The sequence below is a fragment of the Lissotriton helveticus genome, chromosome 9 (genome assembly GCF_964261635.1).
Source record: "Lissotriton helveticus chromosome 9, aLisHel1.1, whole genome shotgun sequence".
Lineage (NCBI taxonomy): Eukaryota > Metazoa > Chordata > Amphibia > Caudata > Salamandridae > Lissotriton > Lissotriton helveticus.
In genome coordinates, this window is record NC_136070.1 from 1,282,935,005 (window position 1) to 1,282,957,466 (window position 22,462).

General features: G+C 48.9%; 1 protein-coding gene across 2 annotated transcripts in view; it reads right to left on the reverse strand.

The window, feature by feature from the left end:
- The window catches only part of PPP4R2 (protein phosphatase 4 regulatory subunit 2), an 86,106-nt gene that overhangs the window by 20,540 nt on the left and 43,104 nt on the right, over positions 1-22,462 (reverse strand). For both annotated transcript variants that reach the window (XM_078661876.1, XM_078661875.1), the window contains exon 5: positions 1,197-1,234. In XM_078661876.1, coding sequence (XP_078518002.1) covers positions 1,197-1,234 — 38 coding nt within the window. The remainder of the gene's footprint in view (positions 1-1,196; positions 1,235-22,462) is intronic.

A 22,462-nucleotide genomic window follows, 5' to 3' on the forward strand; every position in this document is an offset into this window, starting at 1 on the left:
ATCAGCATGCGTCTGTTGAAAGTTATCAACTGCTCCATTCACAGGAAATAAACGTCAATGTGCATTTTCATCAAAGGATGGTGTTTATGACCAGCAATGTTAGGATAATATTTTGTCTTAGTTAATACTTTTACTGCGTGTAGTGGAATGCAGAGAAGGCGGCAACACTGATGCAGTCATTTTACATCAGGCAGTAGGTGTCACTGCTCTACTCTCAGTTGAGATATTACCTCACAGATGCCCTTGCTTCCTTCCTGCACACCTTCCTTTGCAGCTCTTGCTTCCCCACTACCCCCTTTCACCATATGATCCCCCAACCTCTACCAACCTCCGCTGCTCGTCTGCTTCCCCAGCTCCTTCGGCTCAGCGTTGGCAGCTTGGTGCCCCACCACCCACGGCCAGCTCGCCCACCACCCACGGCCAGCTCGCTGCCCCACCACCCACGGCCAGCTCGCTGCCCCGCCACCCACGGCCAGCTCGCTGCCCCGCCACCCACGGCCAGCTCGCTGCCCCGCCACCCACGGCCAGCTCGCTGCCCCGCCACCCACGGCCAGCTCGCTGCCCCGCCACCCACGGCCAGCTCGCTGCCCCGCCACCCACGGCCAGCTCGCTGCCCCGCCACCCACGGCCAGCTCGCTGCCCCGCCACCCACGGCCAGCTCGCTGCCCCGCCACCCACGGCCAGCTCGCTGCCCCGCCACCCACGGCCAGCTCGCTGCCCCGCCACCCACTGCCAGCTCGCTGCCCCGCCACCCACTGCCAGCTCGCTGCCCCGCCACCCACTGCCAGCTCGCTGCCCCGCCACCCACTGCCAGCTCGCTGCCCCGCCACCCATGGCCAGCTCGCTGCCCCGCCACCCATAAAAATGGTTGCCAAGGCCAAAAGGTCTCATTGGCGAGACCTACTGGCTTTCCCAATACTTGTTGAAAGGTGACATTCCTATATTAAGTATTGCATCTTTCACCGCTCACTGGCTGCTGCTGTCATGATCAGAATCCTCCTATGACTCTCCCCAGATTCACATTCTCTCCTACGCTTAGCATTACAAATGTACTGCTCCCAATATGAACTCCACTGACAGGCAGCTGTAACATGCACCACTACCTCCCTCTGTGGGTCAGCTAGGGTGTGCAGCAGAAAAGTAGAACAAAGTAAAGACAACAGTTTAGGAAAACATACAAATGTTTTAGTACTTACTCCGACGTTGGATGTACACAACTGACGACCATAACGTTCTGTGAGGACAAATGAAACCAATGTCATTTAAAATTTCAGGAGGAAATGCAGATTGCTATGAATACGAAAAAAATTATTAACAGTAGGAAAAATCAATTATTCACAGTGATATACAAGACAACAATTTATCGTGGGGGGAAACTAGGGCAGCCGCTGGTCTGGAACAGATTTTTGTCTTAATGTCTCATTTAGCTAACTGTGGGGTGGGTCGCACAAGCAGACAAAAGTAATGGTCATTTAACACAGAGAGGCAGGACTCGTCAAAGGCTTGTTTATCACCATCTCCCAGCAGGGTCAGCAATCACGGCTCCAATACCACATCTCCCAGCAGGGTCAGCAATCACGGCTCCAATACCACATCTACCAGCTGCGTCAGCAATTATAGCTCCAATACCACATCTACCAGCTGTGTCAGCAATCATGGCTCCAATGCCACATCTACAAGCTGTGTCGGCAATCACGGCTCCAATACCACATCTACAAGCTGTGTCAGCAATCATGGCTCCAATACCACATCTACCAGCTGTGTCAGCAATCATGGCTCCAATACCACATCTACAAGCTGTGTCAGCAATCATGGCTCCAATACCACATCTACCAGCTGCGTCTGCAATCATGGCTCCAATACCACATCTACAAGCTGCATCGGCAATCATGGCTCCAATACCACATCTACCAGCTGTGTCAGCAATCATGGCTCCAATACCACATCTACCAGCTGTGTCAGCAATCACGGCTCCAATACCACATCTACAAGCTGTGTCAGCAATCACGGCTCCAATACCACATCTACCAGCTGCGTCAGCAATTATAGCTCCAATACCACATCTACCAGCTGTGTCAGCAATCATGGCTCCAATGCCACATCTACAAGCTGTGTCGGCAATCACGGCTCCAATACCACATCTACCAGCTGTGTCAGCAATCATGGCTCCAATACCACATCTACAAGCTGTGTCAGCAATCATGGCTCCAATACCACATCTACCAGCTGCGTCTGCAATCATGGCTCCAATACCACATCTACAAGCTGTGTCGGCAATCATGGCTCCAATACCACATCTACAAGCTGTGTCGGCAATCACGGCTCCAATACCACATCTACAAGCTGTGTCGGCAATCACGGCTCCAATACCACATCTACCAGCTGCGTCAGCAATCATGGCTCCAATACCACATCTACAAGCTGTGTTGGCAATCATGGCTCCAATACCACATCTACAAGCTGTGTCGGCAATCACGGCTCCAATACCACATCTACAAGCTGTGTCGGCAATCACGGCTCCAATACCACATCTACAAGCTGTGTCGGCAATCACGGCTCCAATACCACATCTACCAGCTGCGTCAGCAATCATGGCTCCAATACCACATCTACAAGCTGTGTCGGCAATCATGGCTCACTCGCCGCTCTCTCCTGACTGGAACAGTAACCGTGGCACATGCAGGGCACTGCCAGCTGGGTCAGCAATCACACTCACATGCCACTATCAGCAAGCTGGGGCACCAATCATGCCTACCATATTACTAGGTAACAGCTGGGTCACCTGTGACTAAAAGGAGAGGTCGAGGCAGATGGCGAGGAAATAATTACACCTTTAACTGCTTCTGTGCGTGGGACGGCCCGCGGCCAACTGATGTCACGGTGCGCGTGTGCGGAGGACGGCTGGGGGCCGTGCAAACCACGCACGCGTCGAATTCTCCCGCACAGTGGGGGAATTCCGCCCGCAGGAAAGCGGATAACCAACAGCAATGGTGGCTTCCTCGGACCATGGAATTACCCAATGCCTCCATATCATCAACCAGTGACATTTCCAACCACCACCACATTTTCACAATTCCTCTTTTTTAGAGCAAGGATGATGACGATCCAGAGGCATAAGACTACAACTGTCCCAAGTACACTGGAATCTACCTCTTTCTCCACAACTAACACGGGGCATAAGTGAGACAACTCACCAAACGGGAAAAGCGGGGAAACAGCCCGATTGTCAATTTGATCCAACGCACCCTCACTACAGAATCAAGATTTTTGAACAAAGGAATCAGCTTTGTTCCAACCCACCAAGGAGATATGTTCCAGATAAATCAGGAGCATACACAATTTTTTAGGAAGTTCCATCTTAGTTTCTTCTCTGACAAAGAAGCAGCTACATAAACAGATCAACCCACCAACACAAGTCTTGGCAAGAGATCCACGTTCATGCCCCTCCACATTCCGTACCGCCGGAGGTGATTAGAAGGCTGTAATGAAAGATCTTACTCTTGGCCGCACAACTAATTCTCCGTACCGAAATCTGTCCAAAATTGAACAAGAAGCACTCCAGAACCGGAGCATGGATGGATCCATAACAATTAAACCAGCTGATCATTGTGGGGCAATTGTCATCCTGGAGACTTCCTCTTATAGAGATTAATGCTTAAGACAACTCTCAGTTATCAGTGCTTATCCACCTTTGAAACTGGATCCCACTATGAGACTTTTGGGCCCGAATAAAACATTAGTGCGCGATGCCAAGGAGCAGGGGGGGCTCACTACTAAGGAAGCTGACTTTTTGGTTAACAAAGAGCCTATCACCCTTTATTTCTATGTGCTGCCTAAAATTCATAAGAAGCAAAGACCTCCTCCGGGTCGCCTGATCATATCAGGAATAGGACCCCTCCTTGAACCACTTTCCAAATTTGTTGACTTTTTGTGACTCATGGTTCAAGAGATGCCGACCTACCTATAGGATACTAAAGATGTTTTATGTGCCCTGAAAGACGTGGAATTCAGTACAGAAACAGACGTCCTCGTATCCTTTGAGGTGGAGTCCCTTTGTACCCTCATTCCTCAGGACCACACCCTGGCCACGATTGACGCCTTATTGAGATCCAGAGAACTTGATACTATAACACCAGTTTCCTTCCGCATGCAATGTGCACCACTTGCAATTAAAGAACATTTCTTTCAATCTGAGGACAGTCTCTACTTGCAGATTTCAGGGACTTCATGGACAGCACATTCGCCCCCATTCTGGAGAATCTATATCTATATATCTCTATATATATATATATATATATATATATATATATATATATATATATATATATCTATCTCTATCTCTCTATATATTTATATATGAGAAACCATATATATATATATATATATATATATATATATATATATATATATATATATATATATATATATATATATATATATATATATATATATATTATTTTTTTTTTTTTTAGAGAGACAGACAATCCTAACTTCCACCAACCATTTTCGATCTAACATTGTCCTTTGGAAGCATTATATCGAGGATATTCTGGTAATATGGCGTGGCACTGCAAGAAAGAACTATTTTTCATCAGTGGCTCAATACTTGCAATGCTTATCTGAAATTCACCTACCAGTACAAGTAAGTCTCCCTTTCTTAGACCTTTTGATCTATGCTTCCCAAGGAACACCTGAGGGATGATAATCTGCCATTTGGCCAAATTTAACGGTTTAGACGTAATTGTACAGATCTGGACAAATACAAAAGTCATGCAGCAACCCTAGAACGCCAACTGACGGACCGTCAATATCCACGGACCCGGATTAAGAAATCTGCAAAAAGAGCCAGCAATAACAACCGTGAAGCTCTACTAGACGCTCGCCCTCAAAGAATTGATACAGACTGATTTCTGTCAGCACCTTTAGCAATTTGGTCCAGAAATCCATTACCAAAAACGGAAAAAGTTCTGAACAAAGGTTCGCGCTCGCTGCTCGAACCGATGTTTGCTTTCAAATGCAGTGCTAATTTGAAAGACAAGATGGTGCACACGAGAGCTCGGATACAATCCACCAGACAACCAAACACTCTCTGGGGTCTCCTGCCTGTAAAAGGACATTTCCCACGTGGTACATGTAGTGTCTGTGCCCAAACTTCGCATACAACACACATTGATATAGGCACAGATGGACCATGGGAGCAAAAGCAGCACGCTAACTAATTCTGAATACCTGATTTATCTGATCACTTGCCCATGTGGTTTGAGATGTGTGTATGACAACTAGAAAGATCAAAACCCGCATTCCGCAGCACTAGAGTACAATCCATTGGAAAAAACAGGTCACAAAACTTACTACACACTCAAGAGATGGGACATGACGCTAATGAACTTAAATGGACAGTGCTAGATAAACCGATCACTTCCCAACCGATTTCAAACAGGTCATAATATTGGTTTAGCAAAGAACAATGTTGGGTATACAGATTACGCAGTGATTGCTCAGGCCTTAATGATGCGATTCCTTGGTTGAGTCTATCCCGTCCGTAACCGTAGAATACAATTCGTCCTCACATAGGGTCGAATCTGAGCCTATCTCGACCTGAAACTATGAACATCGTTCTGACTGAGGGCCTAACATCAAGACAATACCAGACTGTATGCCCGTCAGTCCAGGTTATAACAAAATTATATATATGGGTTTTTATCTCCCATTTAGACACTAAGACATCACGCCAAAAGAGCATTACTGATTGATCTGCTCCATGAACCACAACACAGTATGCATTAAAATGGTTGTAACTAAACCTGCTTAGTGCAAGTAAAAACAGTTTGTGTTCCATATAATCTACTTCACACCCATATATTAAATACCCTGCATGCCCTCCTTGAGCAGCCATAGGACCCACATGGTGCAATAGGTATACATTTAGACTAAGATTAGTCTGCATATTTTTAACTCCGTCACTACACTTTAGTTGAGGCTATTTTCCTAGCCTATATATGATTTCTGACAGACATACAGAGAGGTTAAACTACATCTCCCAGAACTCCTTTGTTGAGCACAACCGCGTGCTAACAAAATTTGCTGCAGAGGTAGACAGTCTGTTTTCCTGACAGGTCTACGTCGGTGGTACCTGCTCGCAAACAGGAAAAGAAAAGATGGAACGCCGTCAGAGCGAGCCACCCTTCCGAGGCGCGAATCTACGCTCTGGGCATCTGTTCGCACAGGTATTTGTTATGCTCTTTTTGTTTTGTGTTTGGAAGTTCTTTCTAACTAGTCTCACTTTCTGTACTAGGTTATCGCTACGTTCCCCTCGCAGCAGCCTAGACCATATTATACTGTGCGAGGGAACCATTTGCCTCAAGAGTTTTGTAGCAAACCTATCTCCCGACTTAGGGACCTTTCCTGATATTCACATCTCATCTGTCGTCAACTTTGATAGGAGGGAGAATCCGCTTTCTCTGCATTCGTGTTCAGGCCCTTGTTTTTTGCCTGCCGTAACCTACATGGTTTATTGTCTGGCTTATTTTATATGTTGGCTGAATCATTGTTTCTGCCACCTTTATGAACATGACTTACCTTCCCTGAAGGGTCGTAACCGACGTTTGCAGCAGTTTATCTGAATTTACAAACAAGTCAATACTCCTGTTATTTTTTTATAAATGTACACCACGTTTTTTCTTAAATTTACACAGCATCTGCCCAGATAGAAATTTTTCTGAGCAGGTTCACCAACAGAGTATGTTTCTGCGTTTTAAGTAAACTGTGTACATTGTACCATTTTAGGACTGAGCAATACAGTCAAACCTTTAGCACCACTTATGTTTCCAAACAGGAATTGGATGCCACCTCGAGTTTCTGCGCCGAGGTTTAGGCGTCTTTGGTTCACCCGATACACAGGTAAGCTATAGTCACAAAATCATTTTATGGGTTGATTAAGCACATGGTCTAATAATGGGTTCAGTACTGACTCAGTTGTGAACGCTTTATGCTGAAGTCTTTTCTTTTGTCCTATGAGTGCGATAAGTTGATGTGTGAACAAAAGTAACACTGACTCTTTTTACGGCGCACCCTCACCAGTGGATACTACGCCAGAGTGACAAACCACTCCAGCCACTGGTTGTATAAACCTTTCCACTTACGGAGCCTGGTTTGGGTGGACATTTTTTACCTTTTTGCTAGTTTCATGTCGTTCCTGAAGAAAGCCGCTACACCTCTATGGAGGGTAAAAGGCTGAAACATGTCAACCCCCACGGTTCTATTACAGGTTGAATACCCTCCTGTCATAGCCATAATTACTTTTTAATCCTGACCTCTGGATGCCCTAATAAAGATTTTTCAGCAGACCAGAGAGTTAGTTTTAGCTCACATACACTCTTCTTTCCTTCTGCACACCACACCCTGCTCATCTATCTACAGGTTTTAGGATACCTCTACTTTCTTATAAATAAAACATCCCTGAGCTCCTCCCACTCAGTGCTGGGGTTGTAGCCAGCACTGTGACTAGGTTCGCAGTGCGAGAATACCCGATGATGAAGCATGTCACCTACGGGAGGGTGAGGGAAACCGTCCAACAAAACTCCAGCGCTCTCCTCTTCGCTATCTAGACCCAGGGGAGTCATCCCCTGCTGGTCTTAAAACCTCCTCAGGTCCTCCCCATTTTGTGTGTTGGTCACCAATCACGGCTACCATATCACTAGGTACCAGCTGTGTCAGCAATCAGACTCACATACCACTAACAGCCAAGCTGGGTCACAAATCATGCCTACCATATTACTAGGTGGCCGCTGGGTCAGCAATCAGACTCACATACCACTAACAGCCAAGCTGGGTCAGCAATCATGGCTAAATCTTAATCCAGAATTTGTAAAGCGCAAACTACTCACCCCTAAGGGTTTCGAGGTGCTGGGGGTCAACGGGGAGATTAAGTGAGCCATTTCCCAGAGCAAGAATAGTCCTGGCAGTGACCCAGACATTACTAATGCCGCTAGTAATTATTTGCTAAACGTCAAGTTGCAGTGCACTGGGGACGTAGGAGGGTGCCTTCGGTGAAGGAGTGGATCAGGGAACTTATGCCCCCTACTTCGAGGCCAGGTGATATCTGGGAACCGTTTATTGTTTGGGCTTGGGAGAAGCAGAGAACAGATGGGGGGAACATAGACGAGTGCAGATTCAGCTGAGGGGTTGTTGTGAACTGGCAATGTTTTTTATCATTCACTGGAGGTCGGCCTGAACGGTCTGCCACATCTAACGGGTTTCGGACTCTGAATGTACCTTCCTGAAATGTTTATTCCTACTGGACATCGTAAAGTGGTTATGAATGGCAATACTTTTTCTGAGTACAGACCGGTGGGACGCATGTTGAACAATGTCTTTTAATGTAATAACTCTGCTGATTTCAATCCTGGACAGGTACTGCCAATATGCTGGCTTGGTGTGTTGTAGGTTTTGAATTTTTCAAAATACCAATAATAAAATTGCCTTTAGTGATTTGTTCAATTGGATAGACTCCGCCGTGAAACAGCTGGAAACTGAAAAACAAGTGGCTATACACGGTCACCAACCCTCTGCTCCATGGTTTACCCCAGAACTAAAATGCCTTAAGCAAAAATGTCATCTAGAAGAACGAGTAAGGAGAAAGGAGTACAATCAAGCCGATAAAGACCAGTATGCTAGGACCTGTAAGGAGTATTACACCCTGATAAATAGTCCACTATTCTTCTCTTCTAAAATAAAATCAGAACTATTTAAAATGATCAAATCTCACATTTTAAGCAGGAACACCTCCCACCCTTACAGACTGGACCAAGATAGCTGTAATAATATGCAGACTTCTTTCAGAACAAAATACAGTATATTTATGACGGAACTGCGACGACCCCTTTGGTAATGGACAAGGGAGTTTCTGACCACGCCATGAATCTGTTTCAGATGGCCAATCCGGACAACACAGTTTCAGTGAGTGTATGCCATCAGGAACGTTTGTACAACTTCTTCCCTTTATCGGAGGAGGCAGATGAGCATCTTATAAGGACCACAAAGTCGGGTTCTCCAAATGATCCATGCCCCCGTTCATTTGCCATCTGGTACCTAATATATTGGGTTTACATCCTACAAAACTCTTGAACCAGATCTTAGAATCAGGAACTTTCCTAATAGCTTGGAAGGTGGGATCGGTTTTACCCAAAATGAAAACTTAATCTTGATCCAACCAATACTAAGAATTATCAACTGATTTCTCAATTGCCTTTTCCGGCTATAATCCTTGAAAAGGCACTGAATAAAGAGCTCACTATTTTTAGGAAACAAATAAAATCCTTAATCAGGTCCAACTTGGCTTCAGAGCTCAGCGCTCCACAGAACCTGCCTTAATGGAGGCCTCTGAAGAAATTTGTAGAGTCTAATGGCGTAGCAGCTCTGACCCTCCTCTGTTCATTCCTGAAAGATAGGGTTCAGAGTGGAAGTAAATGGATTTAAATCTGAACCATTCTCCCTGCCATCGGGGTTCCGCAGGGATCATCTCTATCGCGGGCTATGTTTAACATCTACATATTGCCTCTGCTAAAACTTATTGAGGCCTGTGGTCAGTACGCGGTCTCTTACGCCGACAACACACAAATTATCGTTGTTATTCCGGAAGAGGGTCCAACGGCCTCAAAGCTTAGAAACTGCTTAACCCAAGTATTAACCTGGATGCAAAATAATCTAAAACTGAACACCCAAAAAAAGGAAGCGATCCTTTTTTGGGGAAAAACACCAATTTATGGAATGCTATCTTGTGGCCAACCAATTTAGGCCCACTACCCACCCGTTCTTAAGGGTAAAAATCTTGGGGTGATTTTCGATGACCAACTTCGGGTTACTGAGCAAATTAATCACACCACATCCACATGCTATTTTATTATTAGACTACTCGAAGTGTTCCCTTTTATCCCACATGATCCTCAAAAAACTGTTGTCGTAGCACGCATCCTCTCTGGGATAGATTATTGTAACGCCCTGTTTCTAGGCGGTACGAAAGTTGCCATACAAAAGTTGCAATTGTTACAAAATGCGGCAGCGCTGCTCCTGTTGAAAGTGCCCAGATTTTGTTCAGTCAATAAACCTATACGGGACTGGCTTTGGTTACCAGTAGCAAACAGGATTAGGTTTATTTAAAGCTTTGTGTATTATTCAAAACGGCCATAAGACCATTGGAGAGGTGTGGTGCAGCGGCCAGGGCAGCTGACTTCGGAGCACAGGGTTCACGGTTCGATCCCTGGCTCCGGCAGCAGATCAGCTCAGCACCATGTGACTCTGGGCAATAGCTCACTTAATTTCCACAACGGCCCCCAGCGTCTTGAGACCCGTAAGGGTGAGTAGTTTGCGCTTTACAAATCCGGATTTACATTTTTACCATCTTTCGTAGATATTGCCCGCAACGGATGCTACGGTCGATAACAGCCCACTTGGTGAAAACTGCCAGGTTAAGAAAAACTAAATGGGGTGGAAGGAGCCTAGAACATCTGGGAGGTAGACTTTGGCACTTACGCTCTGGCCCAGAGAGTACAGTCAAATCTACAGCTTTTTAGAAAACAGATTAAGACTTGGCTTTTCAGATCCCAATTAGAGTAGATGACTTGAGCCTTATTAGTCTGTACCGCCTTTCTGGAGTTTTCCACTGTCAGCACCAATACACTGCGGTATTTGCACGCCTTGTAAACGTATTGTTTATTATTATTGAGCCTGGCTTCTCTTTCTGCCCATGGCCATAGTACTGTGGCGCAAGCGGCCCAGGATTAAAGCTGTTCCTGACACCGGAGCTCACCCACAACGGATCCGGCCACAAAGCCACCGGGGGTGGGGAGGGTGTGATGCACTGGGGGGTGGGGGTTATAAAATCCCAGCAATTCTGGCCACTTCCAAGACTGACAAGTTCACGGTGACCACCAGTGGTCAGAAGGGTGCAACGAGTAGAGTTCCCCAGGGGTGAGGGCACACCTCTATGATCCTGCAAACTATATAAGACTCTTGTTCAGCACTCAAATCTAAGATCGGAGAGGTCTTGGTAAATATGCCCTTTCTATGGCAAGAATTATGCAATACAACAGCCCGAGTTTCCAAAGCTGAAGGTTGCATCTCGCACTGGAGGATACTGTCAAATCTCAAGAAGTGTCCTGCCTGACTGAACTCCAAGACCTTTACTGAGCAGGCAGAAGACACCGAAAACTGAGCCCGTAGGAGTAATCTCCATTTTGTTGGCTTTAACAAGGGGGCAGAAGAATCTACACCTGAACTGTGTTTGGAGCAACAGGTTAAGTCACGGCTCAATACTGCCTTACTATCCCCTTGCTTTATCATTGAACGATCACATAGGTTGCCGGCCCAGAGGTCCCTCCCTCCCCCGGGCCCCACCTTGCCCCATGACTGTTAAAATACTAAACTATTGTGATAGGGACGTTATCCTCCGTGGGGCACAGACATAAGGACATCTAATGTACCAATCCGTACGTGTGATGTTATTCCTGGACTACACGCGAAAAGTTCCAAGTTCAGCGGAAACTTCAGGCCCTACACCTCCCAATATAAAGTATGGTTACCAACATAATTACTCACGAACCAAGGAGGAGGGGGGGGGGGGGGGGAGGAGGAGGGGGGGGGGGGGGAAACATTCTTTTTTTAATATTGCACTTCTGTGAGACACTGGTAGAGGCCTGGGACTGGCCGACTGTGCAAAGGCCACACTGATTAAATGAACAGCCTCCTGGCCCGAGACAAGGACAGGGTCCGATGCAAGGTGAAACCAAAGGCCTCCGGTGCAGGAAGAGATCCTGTAGGGGAAATGAAGACCGCCAAGAACATCCAGTCACACCAGACTCAGAGAAAGAGGAGAGAGAGGAGGCTGTCGCACCACATATGTCAGACACTGGGACAACAGGGGGGGGACACCTCACTTCTTGTTGCAATGGTATACTAACCCATGATGAGAGCCAGCTAAACCGGTCATGATGTTTCTTTGCACACCAGCACCAGTGTATCCTCACTAAAGTCCTCTGAAGCTGAGAGAGCCAGGAGGGGAGCCGGGGAAGTTTGTTTTTTTATACCGCCTAATTTGGAGTTCAATCAATCAATCAATCAAAGCATTTATATAGCGCACTACTCACCCGGAGGGTCTCAAGGCGCTGGGGGAGGGGGTGTCCGCTACTGCTCGAACAGCCAGGTCTTGAGTTGCTTCCTGAAGGCGAGGTGGTCATGGGTCAGGCAGAGGTGAGTCGGGAGGGAGTTCCATGTCTTGGCGGCGAGGTAGGAGAAGGACCGTCCCCCTGTGGTGGCTCTTAGGATGCGGGGGACGGCGGCAAGGGCGTGGCCGGTCGATCGAAGCTGGCGTTTGGGAGCGTAGAAGTTGAGGCGGCTGTTGAGGTATCCTGGGCCTTGGTTGTGTAGGGCTTTGTGTGCGTGGGTGAGGAGTCGGAAGGTGATTCTCTTGTTGACCGGGAGCCAGTGCAGGTCTCTCAGGTGTCCGGAGATGTGGCTGCGACGGGGGATGTCCAGGATGAGACGTGCTGAGGCGTTCTGGATCCGCTGGAGTTTCTTCTGGAGCTTGGCGGTGGTTCCGGCGTAGAGGGAGTTGCCGTAGTCCAGACGGCTGGTGACGAGGGCCTGGGTGACCGTCTTCCTGGTCTCGGTGGGGATCCACCGGAAGATCTTACGTAGCATGCGCAGGATGTTGAAGCACGACGAGGAGACGGCGTTGACTTGTCTGGTCATGGAGAGGGAGGAGTCCAGGATGAAGCCTAGGTTGCGTGCGTGGTCTGTTGGTTTGGGTGCGCTGCCTAGGGCGGGGGGGCACCAGGAGTCGTCCCAGGCGGAGGGTGAGGATCCCAGGATGAGGACTTCCGTCTTGTCAGAGTTCAGTTTCAGGCGGCTGTTCTTCATCCATTCGGATACCTCTTTCATCCCTTCGTGAAGGTTGGCTCTGGCGGTGGCGGGGTCGTTGGTGAGGGAGAGAATCAGCTGGGTGTCGTCGGCGTAGGAGATGATGTTGAGGTTGTGCTGGCGTGCGATGTCTGCGAGGGGGCTCATGTAGACGTTGAAGAGGGTAGGACTGAGCGAGGAGCCTTGAGGAACGCCGCAGATGACTTCGCTGGCTTCAGATCTGAACCGGGGGAGGCGGACTCTCTGTGTCCTTCCGGCGAGGAAGGAGATGATCCACTCCAGTGCCTTCTCCTGGATTCCGACGTTGCTGAGTCGTTGCACTAGTGTACGGTGGCAGACAGTGTCGAAGGCCGCGGAGAGGTCTAGGAGGATGAGGGCTGCTGTTTCTCCGCTGTCAAGTAGTGCTCGGATGTCATTGGTGGCTGCGATCAGGGCGGTCTCGGTGCTGTGGTTGGCCCGGAAGCCGGACTGCGAGGGGTCGAGGGATCCGTTCGTCTCGAGGAAGGCGGCCAGCTGCTTGTTGACGGTCTTCTCGGCGACTTTAGCAGGGAACGGGAGCAGCGAGATGGGGCGGTAGTTCTTGAGGTCGGTGGGGTCGGCTGATGGTTTCTTTAGTAGAGCGCTGAGTTCGGCGTGCTTCCAGCTCTCCGGGAAGGTAGCGGTGTCGAAGGAGGTGTTGATGATGTCCCGCAGGTGGGGTGCGATGACAGCGTCGGCCTTGTTGAAGACGTGGTGAGGGCAAGGGTCGGTCGGAGATCCGGAGTGGATGGAGTTCATCGTGCGGACGGTGTCTTCGATGCTGATCGGGGTCCAGGCGCGGAGGGTGGTGGTGGGGGGCGGTGGTTCGGTCGTGGCGTGCGTCGGTTGGGTGCTGAAGCTGTTGTGTATGTCCGCGATCTTGTTGTGAAAGTAGGAGGCGAGGGAGTTGCAGAGGTCTTGCGAAGGGGTGATGTCGTTGTTTCCGGCGTTGGGGTTGGAGAGCTCTTTAACAATGTTGAAGAGTTCCTTGCTGTTGTGTGCGTTGTTGTCCAGTCGTTCCTTGAATGCGGTTTTCTTGGTGGCGTGGATGAGTTGGTGGTGTTTTCGGGTGGCGAGCTTGAGGGCAGTCATGTTGTCCGGTGTAGGGTCTCTGCGCCATGTTCTCTCGAGGGCTCGGCAGTTCTTCTTGGAGCTCTTGAGTTCGTCGGTGAACCATGGGGCTTTCTTGCTACCGGGTCTGCTAGGCGGGGTCTTCAGAGGGGCGAGGTCGTCTGCGCAGTTGCTGATCCACGAGGTTGGTGGCCGCCTGGCTTGGGTTCGTTGCGCTGGTGGGTGGGTTCTTGCTCAGGGAAGTCGCGAGCTGGTCGGCTGTGATCTTGTTCCAGCTTCTGCGTGCGGCCTGTTGCTGGTGGTGGTAGATCGTGGTCCTTCTGAAGCTGAAGTGGACGCAGCTGTGGTCCGTCCAGTTGAGTCCGGTGGCGTGGCTGAAGGCGATGTCCTTGCAGGATGAGAAGACGGGGTCGAGTGTGTGTCCGGCGTAGTGGGTGGGGGTGTTAACCAGTTGCTTGAGTCCGAGGTTGGCGAGGTTGTCCAGCAGGGTGGTGGTGTTGCGGTCGTTGTTGTTCTCCAGGTGGAAGTTGAGGTCCCCGAGGAGGATGTAGTCGGCGGAGAGGAGGGCGTGCGGGCTTCGCTGAATTGTGTGCGTGGTCCCGGGGGTCTGTAGATGAGGGTGCCTCTGAGGGTGGTCTTGGGGTTGATGTGGACCTGGAAGTGCAGGTGCTCGGCGGGTGCAAGGGTGTCGTCGGTGTTGGTCGTGATGCGGATGGTGTTCCTGTGGATGATGGCGATGCCTCCTCCGGTTTGGTTGATGCGGTCCCTTCGGATGATCTTGTAGCCGTCTGGGATGGCGATGGCGATGTCGGGTGCTGAAGAGGCGTTCATCCAGGTTTCCGTGAGGAAGGCGACGTCTGGTGAGGTTGTGTCGAGCAGGTTCCAGAGCTCGATGGCGTGTCTGTGGATGGAGCGGGTGTTGAGCAGGATGCATTTCAGGTGGCTGCTGCTGTTGCTCGTCTTGGTTGGTGCAGGAGTATTGCTGGTCCGGATGCAGGTGAACTTGCAGACGTTGCAGCAGAAGGGTCCGTGGGTGCGTCTCGGGGTGGCTCGGTAGCATCCTGGGATTCGTCCGGCGTTGAGGGTGGCGGCGTCGTACGTCCGGCGGGTGGGCTGGGGTCCAGGGGTTCAGGGGTCCTGGCGCTGGGCGCGGTCCAGGCACGGACGGGCGTAGACGGGCTTACCTTTGGCGCACCTTCGGCGCTCAATCGGTGCTCCCGCTGCGCGCGTCCGCTGCGCGGTCGCTCTGGGGGCGTCATAAGAAGGGGGACGAGAGGGCGGGTCAGCTGGGCGGCGGGAGCGGCTCGGCCAATGGGCCGGTGGTGGGCGGGGCCTGTGGCGAGCTGCGGCGGGAAACTGGCGAGCGGGCGGCTCTGCTGAGGCTGGGCCGCTCGGGGGGACAGGGGGGCGTCTGCGGCGAAAAAAGGCGGCAAGGCTGGCAAGGCTGGCAGGCAGGAGCAGGAGGCGGCAGGAGGAGCAAGGGGGTGACCAGGCCTGGTGAGAGGCGCAGTGGTCACTCCCGAGCACTCCTTGCTGTCCCCTTAAGAAGGGGGACGAGAGGGCGGGTCAGCTGGGCGGCGGGAGCGGCTCGGCCAATGGGCCGGTGGTGGGCGGGGCCTGTGGCGAGCTGCGGCGGGAAACTGGCGAGCGGGCGGCTCTGCTGAGGCTGGGCCGCTCGGGGGGACGGGGGGCGTCTGCGGCGAAAAAAGGCGGCAAGGCTGGCAGGCAGGAGCAGGAGGCGGCAGGAGGAGCAAGGGGGTGACCAGGCCTGGTGAGAGGTGCAGTGGTGACTCCCGAGCACTCCTTGCTGTCCCCTTAAGAAGGGGGACGAGAGGGCGGGTCAGCTGGGCGGCGGGAGCGGCTCGGCCAATGGGCCGGTGGTGGGCGGGGCCTGTGGCGAGCTGCGGCGGGAAACTGGCGAGCGGGCGGCTTTGCTGAGGCTGGGCCGCTCGGGGGGACAGGGGGGCGTCTGTGGCGAAAAAAGGCAGCAAGGCTGGCAAGGCTGGCAGGCAGGAGCAGGAGGCGGCAGGAGGAGCAAGGGGGTGACCAGGCCTGGTGAGAGGCGCAGTGGTATTAGGGAGACAGATGCTTCCAAGGGGGAGGGGTGTTTGGAGGGGATGGAAAGTTGATTGTTTGGTTGACTTTTGTTTTTGTTTTACTTGGCACATTTTACAGCATACACATCTTGCATTAGCTCATGCACTCGGCTCCTCTCAGCTGAGAACATGCTCCCCAGGTGCCCAATGAAAACGACCCACTGGCTGGGTGCGTGCTTGAGACACATCCTACCCTTCATACCACATAAAATCGCTATGGCTAAAAGTACAGCTTTGACATGGAATGTCAGTGGCCTTGTAGATCACAAACGTGGGGCAGTCCTACAATTCATCCATCGTCATGCTCCCTAGATTGGGGACCAATTGTGCTTTCTTGGCCAGGTATGGCTACAATATAATTTGCCATACAGGATTTACCAGAGGATCTAGGTGAGTGGCTGTCATGCTTCATAAATCCCTGCCATTAGTGGGCTCGAAGATCCATTGGGTGGGTGCGGGGGGGGAGAGCGAGATGAAAGTCGGCGGAAAATTCTATGGAGATCACTCACTACAATTTACTTAGTGCATAGGTCTCTTTCCAAATGGCCTCATCCACACTGCAGACAATCAGGGACGAACATTGTCCCTCCACCGTGGCACGATGCTCATGGGGGGGTGGGATTTTAATGACATCCTGAGCTGTAGAGACTCCGAAATTAATTCAGGGGCCATCTACAGGGCTGGGAAGGGATTGGTTACTTGGGCCTAGAGCTATGTGATGTTTGGAGGGTGTTGAATATACACTGGCCTCGGCAGCCCACAGTTCCATATGGACTTTCTTGTTACCATCTGCTGACTTCTTACACACACGGGACTCCCACATTCTTGCGAGGGGTATCTCCGACCATGCTCCCGTCATGATCCACTTAGGAATCTGGGGTCAGAAAAGGGTGAAATACATGTGGCAACTCAATGCCTGGCTTCTATCTGATCAATTGTTCACCTGGATATTAGAGGCCCAGCTGAAGGCTTTTTGTGATGTCAATTAGGGGACATCGCCTGGGACACTCGGAGGCTTGTGAGGCTACTATGAAAGGGGAAGTATAGTCCTATATTAGTAGCAAATCTTTACTACATGACCCACCAGCTGCACCCCCACAATCAGCAGCATGCAACACCTCACAACTTCACTTCTCCACATCTACTGCACAACAATGTTGTAATTCAAAAATAACAGCGCACCAACTCACTCTCAACCACGTATTACAAACCACGCCCCCACCACCTACACATGCAGACTCATCAAAATGCCTTCTTAGCTGGATGAGGAACACGATACAGAACAGCTATACGATTCCTATTCGCATACAGCTAATGCCAACACTAAAGACGGACCTGCTACAAGCCCACAAGAAAATGCTCTTCTACAAAACAGTCACACTATCACCAAAGCACATTCTTTAAACTGTCTACTAATAAATGCTTCATCTCTCTCTAAAAACAACATCACATGCATGACCTCACTGACACAAAACCTGACAGTTCATAACTGAATCATGGTTGGGAGATATGGCTCCAGTGCTGCATGAAGCAGTTCCTCTAAGCTATCAAATTATCACACATAATCATATAGGCAAAAGAGGAGGTGGCCTAGCTGTGTGTTCAGACAAACATTACATATCACTAAAATGACAACGTCTCCATAAAAGATTGTGAGGCCCTTTTAACCTGATGCAATCCCATACAGTCTTCCTCCTGTAACTTCCTGCTCCTTTATAGACCTCCACCTAGCAATGCAACTTGCCCACACACTTCTAGACACAGTTTCAAACCGAATAACAAAATACTCCAACCTATGCGTTCTGGGTGACCTCAACATTTGGTATGCTAAACTCAATGTGCCCCATACGAAAACAATCATCGCTGACCCAGGCGCACTGAACCTGCATCAGATCGACCACAAACATCGCTGGACACATCCTACATGTAATTTTTGCAAAGACATAACTAGTTACCTTTCAAACAATGAATCCGGTCATATGGTCAGACCACGATTTGCTTGCTTTCCAACATAAAATAACACAAAGCCAGCGAACATAACAGATCACCACATGGGTATTTTAAGAATTTCAAGAAGATGTATGAAGATGGAGACTTCTTCCACTGACAATAATGGGCAGCGCAGCCACGTAAAAAATGATCACTCTTCCAAAGCTGCTATACAGGTTACAAAATATATACAGTAAGACACCTGAGACAATCTTCACACTTAATAATGAACTGCGCACACTTCTATGGGACGAAGCACACCCAAGAGTGGCATTGAAAACATTACAGCGTACCCAATACAACGGGGGCCTTGCACTACTAGACATGCGAGTGTAGTACAGGGCGGGCCACCTCATAGTCCTTAATGATTGGAGACGCGCGGCAGGAGACCACCCCACATATGCATTGGAACGGCTTCAATTTAACAATCACACCCACCTACACTATCTATAAGGAGGCAGGGGAGGCAGCCAACTGATGCCAGCCACGCAGAGAGTAATAGAAGCCTCAAAAGGGGCGGAAAGACAAATGAGGTGGGATGCCAACATTTTGAGGAAGACTCCCCTGTGGGAAGGAAGTAGGCTTCGAGAATTTAGTAAACTCCAGGGTTTCAGAAAATGGGACAGGATTGGAATCTCCAAATTGGGAGATCTCCTAGAAGGGGGCACCCTCGCCTCCTTTGAAGTGCCACAGGCTACATACCAGCTTCATAATAAATCAGCGCTATGCATACCTCAGGCTGAAACATGCATGGAGGGTAGAGGGACTAGAGGCGGCAAATATTCCAGAATTTGCCCCTCTTGAGGGCAGGGTTCTACAAGACGAGATCTCTAACAAGGCCATCTCCTGGACATATAAAACACTACTGAACAATATTCCAAATAAACTGGGACCTCTCAGAGCCAAATGGGAGGACACCACAGGGCCACTGGAGGACATCGACTGGGAGGCGGCCCTGATGCACCCAAGGGAGGTAGATATAAAATAGAGACTCCGACTAATACAGTTTGAAATCCTTCATAGGGTCTACTAGGATAGATCACGACTTTGTAATATGGGAAGAGCGAACACACCCAATTGCCTGCACTGTAAAACCTCCCATGGCACGTACATACGCTCTGGGAATGTAGCCACATTAGAGAATATTGGTCGCGGATAATGAGAGAACTGAATGCAATACTTGATGTGCAGTTCGCATTAGACCCCCGATATGTTTTACTGGGTATCCTCACTGAAATTTACTTGCCATGTAGCAAACTCCTCCTTTGTAACCTGGGACCAGTAGTGGTGAAAAGAGACATAGCCAACCATTGGGGAGCCCCAACACTCCCCCCCTCCCTCTTGCAAAGTGGAAAGTCAGTATGGACATGTACATGGGGGCAGAAAGAGTGACCTACAAAGCAAGAGGCTGTCCTCAGAAGTTCAATAAGATCTGGTCCCCCTGGATGGCCTATTATGGGTTGGAAATGGGAGATGATGAAGATGTAACAGAGGGTAGGGTGGGACCAAAGGGCAGACAGAAATCGGATCTCCCCTCCTTTTTGTTCAGATCCTTCATGACCCGCCTTCAAACTACGGTTCCTTTCCTCATTGATGATAATTTTACATTGATCAAACAGACTGTGATTGCCACTGGTGTTAAGGCTGCTTCACCCTGTACTATGTGTAATTTTATAATGTTGAGTACTACTCCTCACAATTCGTGTATCCATGCTATATGTTGTAATAAATCAATAAAAACAGTTTTAAAAAACCCACACACACACAAAGCAACGCACCTAAAACCCCCTTACGTGCATCCACCTATTGAGCATGGAACAAACTCAATTTGGAACACTTGGAAATACAACTAACATCCACTAGAGATCTAGACACAAATTATGTTCAAATACTATAAGAGTGGCTATAGGAAGCTTTAGATATCCTAATACCACTAAGAACGACAACAGAACAAAAGAAGCAAGCAACTTGGAGAAACACAGAGATAAGAGAGATAAAACAAATTAGAAAGCTGCAACGTGCCTGGCTCAAAACAAACACCAATAAAGACAAACTTCACCTACAGAAACTTAACAGATTATGTAGGTCAACTATCACATAAAAGCTAAGAAAAAGAACAATTCGGACAAAATTCAAAATGCTAAATGTGCAAAAAAAGAATTCTATAAAATTCTCAATACATTTCGTAAACCAACTTGTCTAGAATGAGCTCATCCCGTTACTCAAGACAAACTGGCAAATCATTACACTGACAAAGCAGACACGTTGGACTAATTTAAGACAAAGCACGAGCACGGACCCTTTTACAAAACAATCCAAGAATACCCTAACTCAGCCTCTCCGTTCCTTCCAACACATTTCACACAATGAATTTATGGAGCTGGTCAAAGTACGCAGTCCTGCTGGCAGCCCTTAAGACCTGTGTCCAATGCAAACCTTCAAGACAATTCTTTTAACAACCACTGCTGCCACGCTAGTAAGCAGAATCCTAAACAAGCATTAGAAATGCAATCGGGCTCGGATTTGTTTGAGCTAATGGCATTGTAAATGCCAATGTATTGTTGCTATGTGTTATGGAGTGTGTTCATGTGGTGTGTACTGCCAGTGATTTCATTGTGAGTGTGAGAATATTGCACCGTTACTGCCTGTGTTGTCCTTCTTGTGAGTGTGAGAAGCTTGCACCTCTGCTGCCTGTGGTCTCCTTGTGAGTGTGAGAAGCTTGCACCACTGCTGTTTGTGATGTCCTTTTTGTGACTGGGAGAAGATTGCACCTCAGCTGGCTGTGGTCTCCTTGTGATCGTGAGAAGATTGCACTGCTGCTGCCTGTGATGTCCTTCTTGTGACTGTGAGAAGCTTGCACCACTGCTGCTTGTGATGTGTTTTTTGTGAGTGGGAGAAGATGGCATCTCAGCTGCCTGTGGTCTCCTAGTGGATGTGAGAATTTTGCACTGCTGCTGCCTGATCTATTCTGCAGTGCACTCCCTTGCACCACTGCTGTTTTTTATGTCTTTCTTGCGAGTGTGAGAAGCTTGCACCTCTGCTGCCTGTGAGTATGAGAATATAGCATTGTGCATCTCTGTGCTATTCCTGTTTTTCATTGTTGCAAATGTGGAAGTTTGCACCTCTGCTGCCTGTAGTCTCCTTGTGATTGTGAAAAGCTAGCACTGCTGCTGTTTGTAATGTCGTTCTTGTGAGTGTGAGAAGATTGCACCTCAGCTGCCTGTGGTCTCCTTGTGAGTGTAAGAAGCTTGCACAGCTGCTGCCTGTGATGTCCTACTCACTACTCTGCACTCACTACTCACTACTCTGCACTCACTACTCTGCACTCACTACTCACTACTCTGCACTCACTACTCTGCACTCACTACTCTGCACTCACTACTCTGCACTCACTACTCTGCACTCACTACTCTGCACTCACTACTCTGCACTCACTACTCTGCACTCACTACTCTGCACTCACTACTCTGCACTCACTACTCTGCACTCACTACTCTGCACTCACTACTCTGCACTCACTACTCTGCACTCACTACTCTGCACTCACTACTCTGCACTCACTACTCACTACTCTGCACTCACTACTCACTACTCTGCACTCACTACTCACTACTCTGCACTCACTACTCTGCACTCACTACTCACTACTCTACTCACTACTCACTACTCTACTCACTACTCACTACTCTACTCACTACTCACTACTCACTACTCTACTCACTACTCTACTCACTACTCTACTCACTACTCTACTCACTACTCTACTCACTACTCTACTCACTACTCTACTCACTACTCTACTCACTACTCTACTCACTACTCTACTCACTACTCTACTCACTACTCTACTCACTACTCTACTCACTACTCTACTCACTACTCTACTCACTACTCTACTCACTACTCTACTCACTACTCTACTCACTACTCTACTCACTACTCTACTCACTACTCTACTCACTACTCTACTCACTACTCTACTCACTACTCTACTCACTACTCTACTCACTACTCTACTCACTACTCTACTCACTACTCTACTCACTACTCTACTCACTACTCTACTCACTACTCTACTCACTACTCTACTCACTACTCTACTCACTACTCTACTCACTACTCTACTCACTACTCTACTCACTACTCTACTCACTACTCTACTCACTACTCTACTCACTACTCTACTCGAAATACCACACACACACACACTCAGCAGCAAGCAGAGCGTGGACATAAAATTAAAAACTAACGGCAGGCCCAATAAACAAATCGTCACACACTCCAACACGCTAAATGTCACATACATATTAAATGGTATAAAGGACAACTGGCACAAACACACACACATGTACCGTCTGTAATATAAAGATAAG